Here is a 17,597-nt window from a genome sequence, read left to right as displayed (position 1 = left end):
CGCGGAGGTCTGCCTGACATGGAATTGGGCCTCAGCCTGTTCAAACCAGACAACAGAGTGTGAGGTCCAAAAGATGGGCAGTTTTAATGAGACCGTGCTCTGTACTTTAGCATTGTTCACAGTGGGGTCCAAAATTTCCGTTTGGGCCCATCAGGGCCACCACTGTAGACCGAGGAGGTGCAGTGAACAAAACACACTAACAGTTGTGAGTGAGCTAAACCAACCGACTTTAATAAAACTCTCGTGCACGCTTAAATCCCTTGGAATTTGATGAAGCTTGTGACTCCCGGGACCTTTATGATGTCAGCTTCAAGGGCTGGAACTGTGCCCAGTATATTGGAGATCGTTGCCCCCTGCCAGTCCTCAGCTCCATAATCCGGTTTGCTTGCAGATTGGCTTAGATCGCCTCAATAGCATTAATTCTATCCACCACCATGTTCTTATTTGCGCTGCTACTGCAAGTATGATTGCTGATATTGTGCCACTGGCCAGAGAGAACTACACACATCTGAGCAGGAGACCCTTCGAAACAAGTATTTCATCTCAACTTTTTAAAAAAGGTTTTGCCTTGCCATGATGATAGATTTGATTCTAAGCCATAGGATGGATGAATATGGCAATCGGATTCGAGGCCAGCTGAGCGGGTTAAGATCTCCTTAATAATGTTTCCACACCACTTACCCACCTGGACTCCATATTCCATTGCTCAAACAACCCCTGCATAAATGACTGTAAAAACAATTCCACTCTTAACTTTCTTCCAATTATAATCCTAATTAACCAAACACCCAGGTCAGTTCATGTTTATAATCGAGTAAAATTCCTCAATGAGATTATCTCTAGCTGACTAAAATAACAGGGACTTTTCTACAACGTTATACATTTGCTCATTTGTATGATACAGCAGAGAACAGGTTTAGTTTCGTCAATCCACGTAGGAACTAAAATAATCAAATTTGCTCAACAATTTTTTAATCTTTTATAAAAAAAAGACATTTGGGGTTGCCCAGATTGAAAATGTTTCAAAATGTACACACAAAATAACAGACCCAATATAAAGATATTATGATATAGCAGCAGAATTAGCTGCTATATCAGCTCATCGAGCCTGCTCCACCATTTGAATCATATCTGACGTAGTTTTCCCCTCAACCCCATTCTCCTACCCATAACCTGAGATACCCTTACTAATCGAGAGCCTGTCAACCTCAACTTTAAATAGAACCAACGACTTGGCCCCTATAGCCAATTGTGGCAACAATTTCACAAATTCACCACCCTCTGGCTGAAGAAATTTCTCCTCATCTCTGATCAAGATTGCTTCGTGCATGGGTAGTTCAAATGTTGGATTGATTATTTTGCAAGAATAAATTATCTTCCAAAAGAAAGAACTTGAAATAATTTGCTGTATTATTCTTTCATCTAATGGAATCTCACATCAGTGGGAGCAGGCAGCTTCTCAGATTCTCACCTGAATGAAAGGCACCATTGAGTGATGGAGGAGCTGTCAGAGTTCTGTTGTGCCCTACTTCCGACTGTTCTCCGAGATCTTCATCAACAGGTTCCTTCTTAATGTGGCTCAGGTTTCCACAACCTGCTTTAGAATGTGAGGGAACCTCCTCAAGCCCATCGTCACTCTCGTCACTACAGGGGGTAAAAGAACCAAGAGCAAGTTTACACAGATGGTTTCTTTAAAACAATAACAGATATTAAAATAGAAATATTGAAGTGCACACAAGTATAGGTCTCTAGATTACCAGCAATCATCAAGAAACTCAATGACTGGGTGAAAATGGAACACAACATTATTCAAGATTTGTTTGAAACATTCTACCAGTTTTTGTGCTTGAAAGTATCACAGAAAGAGCATTCAAACACCAAATGAATGATTCCTCATCTTTTCTATTACTTATTGGAAAGTGTTCCAAGAGAGAGATTGGATTACAAGTACAGTAAAATCTCCAGTATCCAGAATTCAAGCAAACAGCAAAAAATTAAGGAGATAAATAATTTCTTTTTAAATAAATGAAAGTTTAAATTGTAAAAATGTTCTCCGAAGATGGGAGAAAACATTCAGCCAGCGGAGCAAACCAGCCATGCCCCACAAGCAGAAGCTGTTTGAATAAAGTTGTGTTTGAATAACAGCAGTGCTCAGGATGAAGAGCCAGCTGATGCCACTCGCCACTGGGGCGACTCTCCCAAAGCATCTCCCTATCCTTGTGTTTATCTTTATTAGCATATTATTAAGTATATTATTAAGACCTTATCTGTAAACTTGGGAAAAGGGACTTAATTATGAGGGTGGCACAGTTAGCCCAAGACTGTTACAGAGCCAGCAATTGGGGTTCGAATTTAAATTTAAATTTTATAAGTTATGGGAATTACCTAATTGAAGTGAACTTTTCATAATTAAGGACTACAATACAGATATTTTAAAATTACTTTACATTTTGCATTGTCTTTTGTCTTTTAAAAAGTTGTGTTTCAGGCAACTGGAAAATTCACAAATGCGGCATCCAAAATCCCCATAGGTGCCAGGCACTGGAGATTTTACTGTATTTGGATAGCTAGGGACTGATGAAAGATGGTCAACATGGCTTTGTACATGGTAGGTTGCATTTAACAAGTAGTTTTTCAAGGAAGTTACCAGGAACGTGATGAAGGAGAGTAAAAATGCAATGCTGGAGGAACACATCAGGTCAAACTGAGTACTTTATATAGCAAAGATAAAGATTCATAACCAACATTTTTGGCTTGAGCCCTTCATCAAGGTATGAAAAAATGTCAGCAGGTGCCTAAATGAAATGGTAGAGGGTAGGACGGTCCCAAAGGCAGATGGTAATAGGTAGATAAGGGAGGAAGGGCACACCAGCAAACAGGGGGAAGAGGAATGGCTCTGTCAATATAGAGGGAAGGGATGGAGAGCTGGAGTAAAGAAGATAAAGGGAAGGGAGGGTGAACGGAGAGTAGACCAGCAGAAACCGAAGAAGTCGATGTTAATGCCATCCAGTTGGAGAGTGCGCAGACAGAAAATCAACTGTTGTTCCTTGAATTTGTGGTGGTTTCATAACTCCAAAGGAAATAAGCCAATGACAATTTTTCTCAAGCAAAATATTTTTGTAACAATCGAGTCTGCAGCAACCTTCCCCTTCCTACTCACATACCACCTTAAGCAATTCCTTACTAATCACAGAGCACTTATGGATAGACAGACATGTGTGCATGGAAGTGGGGCATAGAATGAAATGGTTGGCCACTGGAAGATCCCTGTCACTGATGCAGTAAGAGCGAAGGTTATCAGCAAAGCCAACTCCCAGTCTGCACCCATTCTCTCTGACGTAGGGAAGGCTACAAAGGGAGCACCGATACAGTAGATCACTTACGTGGATATACATGAAGTGTCGCTTCACTTGAAGGGTCTGTTTGGAACATCAAATAGTGGTGAGTGAAGAGGTGTGGGCACTTGAGTGGCACTTCCGGCTCTTTCCGCATTAGTGACAGGGGCCAACCACTTCAATTCCATGTCCCACTCTCATGCTCACATGTCTGTCCATGGCCTCATATGCTATCCCACCAACTGGAGGAACAACACTTGATTTTCTTTCTGGGCATTCTCCCACCGGATGGCATTAACATCAACGTCTCCAGTTTCTGTTGATCTACTCTCTGTTCTCCCTCCCTTCCCTTTGTCTTCTTTCCTCCAGCTCTCCACCCCCTTCCCTCTCTATTCACAGAGCCATCTCTCCTCCCCTTGCTTGCTGGTGTGCCTTCCCTCCCTTATCCACCATTACCTCCTGTCTTTGAGACTGTCCTCCTTCCCCACCACCCCCCACCCCAAACCATTTCATTCTGGCACCTGCTAACAGTTTCCATACCTTGATAAAGGGCCCAAGCCCAAATTATTGGTTATGAATCGATATCTTTGCTATATAAAGGTCACTGTTTGACCTGCTGTGTTTCAACCACAGTGTCTGCAGACTTTTGTTTTACTTAATGAAGGAAAGGCTGTTAATGTTCTGACAAGGCCCCACATGGGAGATTAGTCTGGAAGGTCAAGTGCTCGGTATTTATGCTGATGTAGTAAATTGGATTTGACATTGGCTATTCAGGAGAAGCTAGAGTGATAGTGGATAATTTCTTCTCAGACTGGAAATCTGTGACTAGTGCTGTGCCTCAGGGATCAGTGCTGGGACCATAACTGTTTGCCATTTATATCAATGATCTGGATGATAATGTGGTAAATTGGAATAGCAAGTTTGCAGATGACACTAAGATTGGAGGCGTTGTGGACAGTGAGAAAAGCTTTCAAAGCTTGCAGAGGGATCTGGACCAGGTGGGAAAACGGGGTGAAAAATGGCAGATGGAATTTAATGCAGACAAGTGTGAGGTGTTGCATTTTGGAAGGACAAACCAAGAAGGAGTGCAGTAGAACAGAAGGATCTGGGAAAACAGATACAATATTCCCTCAAAGTGGCATCACGGGTAGTTAGGGTTGTAAAGATAGGTTTTGGCATATTGGCATTCATAAATCAAAGTATTGAGTAAAGGAGTTGAGATGTTATGGTTAAATTGTACAAGACAATATGACAAAAATTATTAATGTTAGGTATAGACTGGTTCAATAATTTTTTTACATCAATTATATTTAACTCCTAAAAAAAATTTTAAAAATTGAATCCAACATTATCAAATTTATGTTTTAGATGCAATCAGGAAGTTGGTTCCTTTTCTCATTCCACTTGGGAGAATTATAAATTAGAGCTTTTCTGGTAAGAAGTTAAAAATATTGGAGAAAATATTAAGTGTTAAACTCCAACAGGATCTGATGCTATTTTTGTGAGGTAATAATAAAGTGGTTAGTCCTAAATTACGATTAATTATGTATCAAACTGAATTTTTAGGATTGGCTTTAGCTGTTTCTAGGAAGTGCATAGCCATTACTTGGAAATCAGATATGGATTTAGGGATGGAGAGGTGGCAAGCAGAATTGTGTTCTTGATTTCCACTTGAGAAAATAACTTATAATTGACGTAATAAATATAATGTTTTCTTGAAACTTTGGAGCCCATATTTACAGTATGTTGGTTTGAAGGTGTGAGAGATTCCTGAAGGCCCACCCCATTGGTAACCCTTAACTCCATTATTGTTTGTATTGAGAATAATAATTCCTTTCGACATTCTCTGTTTCATTTTTTCTTTTTAGTTTATATATTAAAAGAGGCATTGGTTTTTGTTGTGGTAGTGGTTTAGGGGCTAATGTTCTATGTGCCCTTTCTATTTCCATTTCTTCCTGTAATTCTGGTCTTCCTAGGACCCTGGGGATCCAATCTTTTATAAATTCTCTCATATTCTTGCCTTCTTCATCTTCCTTAAGCCCACTATCTTTAAATTATTTCTTCTATTATAATTTTCCATTATATCTATCTTCTGAGCTAACAGCTCTTGTGTCTCTTTAACTTTTTTATTAGATTCTTCTAATTTCTTTTTTAAGTCCTCTACTTCCATTTCTACGGCTGTTTCTCGTTTTTCCACCTTGTCCATTCTTTTTCCTATATCTGACATGACCATCTCTAATCTATTCATTTTTTCTTCTGTACTTTTTATTTCACTAAATTCTTGTGATTGCCATTTTTTTACTGATTCCATATATTCTTTAAAAAAAAATATCCATCGTCTTGCCCTTCCCTTCTTCTTCCATTTCTCTGTGTTCTTCCTCTTCTTCTTCCTCTGGGTTGGTCATCTGTTGTTTCTTTGATTTCTTTTTACTCTCTTCTTTCTTGTTCTCGTTATTTTCTATGTTTTCCTCTTGTTGTTGTGATTTCTTTTTACTCTCTTCTTTCTTGTTCTCGTTATTTTCTATGTTTTCCTCTTGTTGTTGTGCTGTGGCTGTCATTCTCAGCTGTGGAGATCGTCTCCTCAGCTGGTCCCCCTCCCGTCAGTGTTTTTTTTGTCTTGCGCATGCGCGGTTGCGCACTTTTGCTTGGCTCCGCGAACCATTTTTGTAGTCTCGAGCTCGGGACTTCGACTGACCTGAGGGAGCGAGCTTCTCTCTCCACAGCGGGTCTCCTCGGACAGGTAAGGCCTTCACCTTCTTCTTCCGATGTCTTTTCTTCTTCTCTTCTTCCCGTTGCTTTCGACTTTTCTTTCTTCGTTGCCATTTTCTTCCCACCTTTACTTTCACTTTATTTTAATTTTCGTGTTTGTGCCTTTGCGTTTTCTCTGGTTTTTTTAAACTTTTCCGGAGAGGGCTGGAGTTCCCCGACCGGCCACTACTCCATCACGTGACTCCTCAAAAGAGGCATTGGTGAGGCCAAATTTGGAGCATTGTGTGCAGTTTTGGTCATCTAAGTACAGGAATGATATCAATAAGATACAAAGACTGTTGAGAACAATTACTCAGATGTTACCTAGACTTCAGGAACTGAGTTACAGGGAAAGGTTAAACAGGTTAGGACTTTATTCTCTGGAGTGCAGAAGAATGGGGAGAAATTTGATAGAGATTCACAAAATTATGAGGGGTATAGGCAAAGTAAATGCAACTAGGTTTATGCCATAGAGGTTAGGTTGGATACAAACCAGAAATCATGGGTTATGGGTGAAAGGGGAAAAGTTTAGGGGGATTATTAGGGGTAACTTCTTCACACAGAGTGAGCAGTGGGAGTGGAACGAGCTGCCAGCTGAAGTGGTGAATATAGGATAATTTTAATATTTAAGGAAAATTTGAACAGTTACATGAATGAAAGGGTTATTTAGGGCTCTGAACTGGGTTCAGATCAATGGGACAAGGCAGAATAATAGTTTGACATAGGTTAGAAGGGCCAAAGGGCCTGTTTTCTGAGCTGTAGTGTTCTATGGTTCTAAAACTCACACAGGAATGTGTTATAGACTGCAGCAGTTCAAGGGAGTGGTTGAGGGGTAATAAACCTTATAAGCAATGCCCAAATCCCCCCAAAATAAACAAGTCTACGTTTAATAAATCAAAGCAACTCTCTACTGATTAGCTGAAAACCAGTCATCTACCTTGTGAAACACGATTCCCTTGAACTATATTTTAAATCAATGGCAGGTGTGTCCAAACTACAGGTTGTCACAGTGCATGTGCAGTTCTCTGAGAAATGGCAAGAACATGCAGTCAGAGAATCTAGTGCAAAAATTATGACAAAAACCGTGATCCGAGTACTGGCACATGTAAACTCTATCAATACCCAAGTAAAAGAATGCCAAGATGCTCACAACAGCTAGACCAATCATTCCCTAATTTTTATTTACGGTATCCAGCTGCAAGGACATCAATGCAAACAGAAATGTTGCTGTATTGAAGTCTTTAGCTAAGAATGCTCTGTTCAGTCAGTACCCCACATATAACCTGAAGACACCCGCAAATCTAGAATATTCACTGTGTTTGGTGTACCCTGAGGTCCATCATGAGGAGGCTCTCCTTTCTCGCCATAAATGACCAAGACTGATTTGATAACAACCACAAAATCTAGAAGCTATTTAATCACAAACAAGGAGATATAATACCGGGTACTCAAAATATCACCAAGTCACGAGAGAAAAAAACACGGCATCTGGAGTGCAACAAAAACCCTCCCAGATGCCAGACGGTAAGTTGCAAGAAGAGAGATCCAGTAATTAAATTATAATCATGATACACCTCGATTCTTCAGTGGTTTCAAGACCACGTACGAACGACCCAGACTCCTACTATGTGAAAAGCCAAGAAGGAAGTTCACCAGGGACAGAAATAGCCAATGCCCACCTCTTTAAAGAATGCCTCGGCGGACGTCACATGATAACGTGGGGTTAGTACCCAAGATCGTGTTATATGGCGAGCTCTCCACTGGCCACCGTGACAGAGGTGCACCAAAGAAAAGGTACAAGGACTGCCTAAAGAAATCTCTTGGTGCCTGCCACATTGACCACCGCCAGTGGGCTGATAACGCCTCAAACCGTCCATCTTGGCGCCTCACAGTTTGGCGGGCAGCAACCTCCTTTGAAGAAGACCGCAGAGCCCACCTCACTGACAAAAGGCAAAGGAGGAAAAACCCAACACCCAACCCCAACCAACCAATTTTCCCCTGCAACCGCTGCAATCGTGTCTGCCTGTCCCGCATCGGACTTGTCAGCCACAAACGAGCCTGCAGCTGACGTGGACTTTTTACCCCCTCCATAAATCTTCGTCCGCGAAGCCAAGCCAAAGAAGAAAGTATGCAAAAACCCAACTCTCCTGGAAATCAGCTAAAAAAGTGTTGAACAAGTCTAACGAACTCCATTAAACAACCTCGGAACTATTCTACATACTCACAATAAAGGGAAAAGGGACAAAACTGCCACTGACAACTGCTTTATGCAGAAAAAAGCAACAATGACTCTGGAGCCAAGGGCTAGTGTTACTGCTGTTCCCAAGATAAGTGGACAGCCTCTGCTGCCACAGTGAAGTGCGCCACACCAGGAGGAGCAGGTTGATGGCGCTGAAGTAGAAGAAACCAGAGGTCAGGCCAGAAGTCGTGCTGCCCCGACCAAATCAGCGTCAGAGGCAGAAGGTTCATCTTCAGAAAGTGACTCAGGTGATGAATACGATGCTTAAGAAGTTACAAGTCAAGCTACTAATTTCTCAATTAAAGTGAGTAATATGATTATATTTAAAGAAATTAGAAGTATGAGGCAAGATATGAGTGAGATGAAAGATGAAATGAAAATAAAGTAACAGAGGCTATGAATAAATTGAAGAAGCACATGGATAAAATCAAATAAGAAGTTCAGACAATAAAAGAAGATGTGGAACAAGTTGAAGATAGAGTATTTCAGATGGAAAATAATGAGACTACCTTGGTAAATCAAAAATTTTGACAGAAAGTGGAAAATTATAGTACAGCTACACGATCCTTTATCCGGACATCTAAAATCTGGAAAACTCCAAAATCCAGCAAGTGGGGACCGGTGGTCAGGGGAAGGCAGCTGAGGGACTGGGGGGTCAGGGTAGACAGCCGAAGGACAGGCGGTCGGGGTAGATGGCCAAGGGACAGGCAGTCGGGGTAGACGGCTGGGGGACAGGCAATCGGGGTAGATGGCCGAGGGACCGGCGGTTGGGGGAGGCGGCCAAGGGAGACTGCCGGGCGGCCGAGGGACCGGCGGCCAGCGAAGACTGCTGGGCAGCCTTGGGACCGGCGGTCAGGGGAGGTGGCCGAGGGGCCGTGGTTGGGGGAGACAGCCGATGGATCGGCAGCCGGGTGGCCGAGGGATTGGCGGTTGGGGGTGGCGGCCGGGCGGCCAAGGGACTGGTGGTCGGGGGAGGCGGCCGGGTGGCCAAGGGACTGGTGGTCGGGGGAGGCGGCCGAGGGACTGGCAGTCGGGGGAGGCAGCCAGGCGGCTGAAGGACTGTGGTTGGGGGAGACAGCGAGAGATCGGGGGCCGGGTGGCCGAGGGACCAGCGGTTGGGGCAGGCGGCCGGGTGACTGAAGGGGGTGGAGGTGGATATGGCAGCACAATTCGGGTGGGCTTTCCAAAATCCGGAAAAATCTGAAATTCGGAATACACTGTCCCCCAGGGGTTCTGGATAAAGGATCGTGTATCTGTAGAAGAAACAATATCAAAATGTGGGTCTGAAAGAAGGGGTGGAACAACAAAATATGCCTCGCTTTTTTCAACAATGGATCCCAGAAGTACTTGGACAGGACCACTTTGTGGGAGATATTGAGATTGAAAGGGCTCTTAGAAGAATACCATTCCTAGGTCAGAACCCACATTCAGTTTTGACAAAATTCCTGTGCTAACAAGAGAGGGAATGTTTTAAGAATTGCTGCTCAAAATGTTCGACAGAGACAAGATCCAAGTGAATATGAGTGGAGTAAAATGTTATTTTACCCCAATATAAGTGAAGATTTCTTAAAAAAGGAGAAAAGAATTTAATCCTGTGAAAAAGACCTTATAGAAGAAAGGATACTGTTCATTTTTACGGCATCTTGCAACCTTGAAGATCTCCTTGCCAAATGGTCAAAACAAATTCTTTGTGAACCATCTGGAAGCAGAGGATTTTGTTCAAGGTTTGCCAAGACTACAGACTGAATAAAGACCTTGAAGTCTGACTGTGGCTTTCAACTTCAGAATAAAATCTTTAACTGGAATAAGGAATTAATTTGTTTATGAAATGTTAGATTTAAACAAAAATGTGATAAATTTCAGGAGGGTGAGGAAGATAGAGGAGGGTGCTAACTACCGTCAATTCATGTGTGTATACGTGACCTCAGTCACAGCCTGCACAATGGACGGTAACAGAGTTGTTGCTATTGGCAATGCAAGTCGGGGGGGGGGGGGGGGGGATTTTTTTCTATTTCTATTATACAGTACAATATCTTGGAATGTGTTTTATTTTACTATACTTTTGTATTTTTCCTATCTTTGGATTGTCAGGGGGGTTGCAAAGGGGCATGATGGATGAATAGTGGAGTTAAGCGGAGGAATTTCATGGGGGAAGGTGATGGAAGTAGAGTGATAGAAATATATTAAGATGAATAAAACAATTAAATTTTTATTATTGTTTAATTTTTATATCTTTCAATCAATGGAACCTATGACAAGTAAAGGAATTAAAGATTGATAAAATCCTTGGTGCCCCATACCCTATCCTAGTACAATCCATTAGTTTTTTCTTAGTTCTTTCTTTTATTATGTTACTATATAATCTGAGAATATGCAACCATTACCATTATTATTGTGATAGAGAATTGGGGTTAGGGAGGGATTATTAAGGGGAGGGGATTTTTTTTGTAGTTAGAACTGATTTGTTTCAATATGACAAATGTATAAAGATGTATATATACTGTATGGAAATTTCAAAATAAAGTATTAAAAATAAGTGCCTCAACCAAAATAGTCTTTGATACGAGTATCTAGGATCCTGTTCCACAGTGCATTATGTTCTACAATTTTAGCATCAAAAAAGTTCACACCAAGAGGATGATGAGGCTAAAATGGCTGAAAAACAGCTGGAGAAACAAGTCCTCTGGAGTAGGAATGTCCGTGAACTACTCTTTGCAGACGATGCCGCTTTAGTTGCCCATTCAGAGCCAGCTCTTCAGCGCTTGACGTCCTGCTTTGCGGAAACTGCCAAAATGTTTGGCCTGGAAGTCAGCCTGAAGAAAACAGAGGTCCTCCATCAGCCAGCTCCCCACCATGATTACCAGCCCCCCCACATCTCCATCGGGCACACAAAACTCAAAACGGTCAACCAGTTTACCTATCTCGGCTGCACCATTTCATCAGATGCAAGGATCGACAATGAGATAGACAACAGACTCGCCAAGGCAAATAGCGCCTTTGGAAGACTACACAAAAGAGTCTGGAAAAACAACCAACTGAAAAACCTCACAAAGATTAGCGTATACAGAGCCGTTGTCATACCCACACTCCTGTTCGGCTCCGAATCATGGGTCCTCTACCGGCACCACCTACGGCTCCTAGAACGCTTCCACCAGCGTTGTCTCCGCTCCATCCTCAACATCCATTGGAGCGCTTTCATCCCTAACGTCGAAGTACTCGAGATGGCAGAGGTCAACAGCATCGAGTCCACGCTGCTGAAGATACAGCTGCGCTGGATGGGTCACGTCTCCAGAATGGAGGACCATCGCCTTCCCAAGATCGTGTTATATGGCGAGCTCTCCACTGGCCACCGTGACAGAGGTGCACCAAAGAAAAGGTACAAGGACTGCCTAAAGAAATCTCTTGGTGCCTGCCACATTGACCACCGCCAGTGGGCTGATAACGCCTCAAACCGTGCATCTTGGCGCCTCACAGTTTGGCGGGCAGCAACCTCCTTTGAAGAAGACCGCAGAGCCCACCTCACTGACAAAAGGCAAAGGAGGAAAAACCCAACACCCAACCCCAACCAACCAATTTTCCCCTGCAACTGCTGCAATCGTGTATGCCTGTCCCGCATCGGACTTGTCAGCCACAAACGAGCCTGCAGCTGACGTGGACTTTTTTACCCCCTCCATAAATCTTCGTCCGCGAAGCCAAGCCAAAGAAAAAATAACCCAATTCATCTCCCTCATCAAAATGAGAGTATCCCAAAGAACATGAAACCCCACAATTTTCTTCATTTTCAAGAAAGGAAACAAAAACCATCTCAATATTTAGAGGGTTACCTTACATTTTGTCAGAGGCAAAGTGACAGTAAAAATTCTCCTGAAATATTTGCTCAACTACCACAATGTGGATTCTTCCACCAACAGGTACACTGGACACCTGTATGTTTCTGAGGCAATAGACCGCCTGCAGATATCACAAATCACTTGACATCCATCATCAGGATAAACTAGTTGACATTAGCACTCTCCATCAGAACATTCTAGCGTCTGATCTTGCTCACCCACCTTCAATGAATGGTCTACACCAGGAGTTCCCAACCTGGGGTACATGTACCCCCAGGGGTACCTTTGCACTTTTTAGGGGTACATTGGGTCTGAGAGAATAACCACTACTGTATAATACATGGTGTTGCAATCTGCAGTCAGATTGCACAATGTCGTGTTATTTTTATCCTTCATTTTTAGGGGTACAAGGGAACCTATAAAAATGCCCAAGGGGTACAGAGGAACAAAAAGGTTGAGAACCCTGGTCTACACCATCTGCAACTTTGATATCAGAGAGACTAAGCTAGCCAACCAAGGCAAAAGATTTACAGGTGACAAAAAAAATGTTTCAAAGGACATTCTCAGTGTTCACAATCAGTGAGGATTGTAAGAACATTTCCTCCATGACCTACATCAGTCCCAGAGCACCACAGTGTTTGTAGCCCCCTACTCTACTCACTATACACCTATGACTGTATGGCTCAGTACAGCAATAATGCTATCAACAAATGCGCTGACAATACCACTATAGTGGATTGGTCAAAAAGGAGTGATGAGTCTGCATACAGGAGGGAAATTGAAAACTTGGATGAATGGTGCACCAACAACAACCTCACGCTCAATGTCACCAAAACCAAGGTTTTGATTGTTGACTTTAGAAAGGGAAAACTAGAGCTGTATGATGTAGTGATCATTGGGGGATCAGAGATGGAAGGGTGAGCAAATTTAAGTTCTTGTGAGTCTCTATCTCGGAGTATCCTTCCTGGACTCAATACACTAATGGTGTCATGAAGAAAGCATGTCATACCTCTATTTCCTCAGGAGTTTGTGGAGGTCTGGTATGACATTGGAAATCCTGGCCAATTTCCACAGATGTGTGGTGTAAAGTGTGCTGTATCGCATTTTGGTATGGGGGAAAACCCTCCTCACTATTGAGAACGTCTACAGGGAGCACTGTGGTTGGAGAGCAGCAGCAATCATCAAGGATCCCCATCACCCAGCACATGCTCTGTTTTTGCTACTACCATCAGGAAAGAGGTATAGATGCCACACGACCTACACCACCAACTTGAGGTATAGCTCCTACCCCTCCACCAACAGACTCCTCAACAACAAACTCAATCAGATACCCCTTTTACACAGAAGATTCAAGATGGGTATTATCTGCCTTTCGAATGGGTTGCCTTCCTGTGCGAATTTAAGCCGGCTTGATGTGTAAAAGGATTCATTGATCCAGCTTTTCTTCTATGTGAACAAGCAAGCCAGCTTTTAGAGAAGGGTCATGTATACGGCTATTACATGGCCTTTCAGGGTTAAAAACAGAGAGACTCATTTAAGAACTCTTACTTTTACACTTTATTGATTTGTTTCTCTCTGTATTGCAGTTTGTTTACATTTCTTTATTTGTTTACAAGTGTACACATTTTCTTGAGTACAGCTTTTTTGCACTGCCAATAACCGGTAATTTTTCCTCGCCCACTGGAAAAAGAATCTCAGGGTTGTATGTGGTGTCATGCATGTGCTCAGACAATAAATCTGAATTTTGAACTTTTTTTTAAAAAAATGTAGTATCCTTGCCTACAAATGAGAATCCTTGGTCCAATCCACACAAAATGGGGAATAATCCAGAAAAGGACTAAGCACCTTCATGTCCACACATATAAACTAAGGGAAACACAGCAGCGGAAGTATTTTAAATGTATTTGGCACAGGCAAAGTCGAATTGCAACTTGTGAGCTACGTGATGTTTGCTGTAAAGTTGCAGTCTAACATTATATGACCAAGGTAATTCCCCTCACACAAGCAGGTTTAAGTGCTGTAGATGCAGTAGGTCCAATGCCTGCTCATAAGTAGCTGTGAGAATGCAGATGCTGTCAATATACACAGTATTTCAGGAAATGAAGTCACTGTATTCAGCTGTGATACAATGCAGATATGGTGCCATTGCAATCTCACTCCATTGCACAATGCAAGTTGTGTTCATTGTTTATTAGAATATTTAATAGTTTTATTTTAATTATCAGCCATACATAAATCTTACAAATTATAAAAAACACATGAAGAAAACTGGTTTTAATTCAAAATAAAGATGGTACATTGCTCTGCCTTATATGTAAAGCAGCAACAATTTGCTATCATTATCGAATAAGAACATGAGAAATAGGAACAGGAGTTGGCCATCTGACCCATTGAGCCTGCTTCAGCATTCAATAAAATCATGACTGATCTGGCCGTGGACTCAGTTCCACCGACCTAATTTTCCCCTGTAATCCTTAATTCCCCAACTATGGAAAAACCTATATGAATGTGCCTTTGATTTATTTAATGAAGCAGCCTCAACTGCTTCCTTGGACAGTTAATTCCACCAATCCACTACTCTCTGGAAGAAGCTACTTCCCTCATCTCTGTCCTAAATCTTCCGAATCTTGAGGCTAGTCTCACCTACCAATGAAAACAACTTTTCTGCTTCAATCTTAGCTTTCACTTTCATAATTTTATGTTTCCATAAGGTCTCTCATTTTCCAGATTCCATTGAGTGTAATCCCAGGCTAACCCACTCATTTCTTGAATCAACCAAGTGAACCTCTTCTGCATCACCTCCAAAGCTGGTCTATGTGGCCTCACCAGAATCACATTTCACATTTATTGTCAGAGAACATGCATGACATTACATACAACCCTGAGATTCTTTTATCTATGGGCCACACATCAAGAGGTGCTTTCACACAGAGATCCCATTAAATTGGCTTGTCAACGGCTCACATTTAAAGTTGGATCGGAGCATTCACACTGAATCCAGAAATGCCAGTTCAGTGTGATCTTTTACATAGATACCCAGCATCCTGGTGCAAAAGGAGTCAGGATCTGCAGAGTTACAGTGTTGGCATCCCGGATATCTTGTCCCATTTCTTAAAGAACACAGGGATGCATTCCATCTTTCTTTAGGTCCACTAGTTTGCTCATCACTACTTCTTCAGTGATAGCAATTATATCAGGGTTCTCACCTCCCATCACATTCACAAAGTCACTCTCTGGCATGAAAATCAACACAGAATAGTCAAAACCTCAGCCATTTCTGCATTACCCAATATTGATTCCCCCATGTATCTCCCGTGAGAGCTGTGTTCACTTTAGCCACAATTTTCCCCTTTATATAATTATAATTTGCTATTTGTTTTTATATTTTGAATGTTTACTTTTTATCATCTATTTTCCCTTCCTTCATTGTTTCCCAAAAGGTTTAATGTTGTTTTAAAGTTTTCCCAATCTTTCACTTTCCCACTGTTTTTGGCAACTTTGTATGCATGAGCTTTCAATGTGATGCCTCACTTTATCTTCTCAGTGATCCAAAGATGGATCTCCTTGCTCTTGACTACAATATACTTTTGTTGAGCATTGTGTAAAATCTCTTTGAAAGTCTTCTGTTTCTCCCATGAATTAATCACACTAAGTGAGAAGCATGATACTAAGTCAGTTAGCTGCCTCAGTGCCAGACCCCGGGTTCAATTCTGATCTCAGGTGCTCACTGTGTGAAATTTGCACATTTTTCCTGTGACTGTGTGGACTTCCACTGTCTAATTTCTTCCCAGATTCCTAAGTCATGCCAGCTGGTTAATTGGAGATGATAAATTATCTCATAAGTAGCAAAAGAATCAAAGATTTCACTATGAAAGAATAAACTGCAGGGATATGAATGGCTGAAGGGTATTAATGGATTGCTCTATTGAATTTAAATTAAAATTTTTAATTTAGACATACAGCCATTTCAACTTGTAAGTAGTCTGTGAAGCCCAATTGACACCCAATTAACCTACAATTCCCGGTACTTTGAAAGGTGGCAGGAATCCAGTGACCCTGGGGAGAAAGTACAAACTCCTTACAGACAGTGTGAGATTCAAACTCTGGTTTCAATCACTGGCACTATAAAAGCATTGCGCTAACCACCAACCATACCACCTAAAGTTCTTATGGACTAAATAGCTTCCTCCTACATCATAATAATTGAATGTTCATTTAAATATCCTCCCAATCAAAACTGAATATTGTATATGCTATTGTATAGGACAACCCTGGAATTTCAACCTAAAATATTGGTTTTGAGCAATACCCTTTGCATAAGATGGCTCCCCCGCCAAAAAAAATCTGGTGCATACTGCTGACCAGTGGATGCTGTAAAAACAAATCACAATATTTTAATAACAAATTATCATTTAAGGGTTTACATTTTATTTGGGTATTTTAAAATAAATCACTGTCGGCTCCTGTAACAGGCTATTTAAAGCCTGTACAGAGCTGACAGAAATCAGACCGGGCGGACAGACCTCATGGAGGAGCACTGAGACTTTGCAAATAATGAACAGGGCATGTGCGAGATTGTATTGGAGCCAGCAGGAAGAAGGCAGTGGTGTTGCGACTTCGATGTCAAGGTAAAAACTTTACATAAGATGTCCCAATTTTAAGGTGAAAATTTAAAGTTTCAGATCACCCTATACAGATTTCAGATTTATTGTCAGAGTACACACATGACATCACATATAACCCTGAGATTCCTTTTCTTGCAGGCATGGCAGAATTATCACTAATTGGTAGTGTAAAAAATAAACTGTATTCAAAAGAAATGTAAATAAATTGGCTGTGCTATACAGAGAGAACAAAATGAAAATCAATAAAGTGCACAAGAGTCCTTAAATGAGTCTCTGATTGAGTTTGTTATTGGGGAGTCTGATGGTGGAGGGGGAGCAGCTGTTCCTGAACCTGGTGGTGGAGGGGGAGCAGCTGTTCCTGAACCTGGTGGTGGAGGGGGAGCAGCTGTTCCTGAACCTGGTGGTGGAGGGGGAGCAGCTGTTCCTGAACCTGGTGGTGCGAGTCTTGTGGCAGCAGCAAGAACAGAGTGTATGTTGAGTGGTGAGGGTCTTTGATGATTGCTGCTGCTCTACGATGGCAGCTCTTTAGTTTTGGTGACATTGAGTACAAGGTGGTTGTTGTTGCACCATTCAGCCAAGTTTTTAATCTCCCTCCTGTATGCTAACTCATCCCCTTCCTTTATACAACCCACTACTGTGCTAACATCAGGAAATTTGTAGATGATGTTATTGTTGTACCAAGCTACACAGACATAGGTGTAAAGTGAGTCGAGCAGGGAGCTAAGAATACAGGCCTGTGGTGCTCCGGTACAATGGAGATTGTGGTGGAGAAGTTCTTATCATCCTTCACTGATTGAGGTCTGGAGGTGAGGGAGTCTAT

At 41.9% G+C, this 17,597-nt stretch overlaps 1 protein-coding gene across 3 annotated transcripts in view; it reads right to left on the bottom strand.

Annotated features, from left to right (window-relative positions):
- The window catches only part of ino80 (INO80 complex ATPase subunit), a 282,382-nt gene that overhangs the window by 182,326 nt on the left and 82,459 nt on the right, over positions 1 to 17,597 (bottom strand). For all 3 annotated transcript variants that reach the window (XM_069917252.1, XM_069917251.1, XM_069917253.1), the window contains one exon: positions 1,472 to 1,644. In XM_069917252.1, coding sequence (XP_069773353.1) covers positions 1,472 to 1,644 — 173 coding nt within the window. The remainder of the gene's footprint in view (positions 1 to 1,471; positions 1,645 to 17,597) is intronic.

The sequence above is a fragment of the Narcine bancroftii genome, chromosome 2, assembly GCF_036971445.1.
Source record: "Narcine bancroftii isolate sNarBan1 chromosome 2, sNarBan1.hap1, whole genome shotgun sequence".
Lineage (NCBI taxonomy): Eukaryota > Metazoa > Chordata > Chondrichthyes > Torpediniformes > Narcinidae > Narcine > Narcine bancroftii.
The sequence above is the reverse complement of the archived record's forward strand: the minus strand, read 5'-3'. Positions and strand labels throughout refer to the sequence as shown.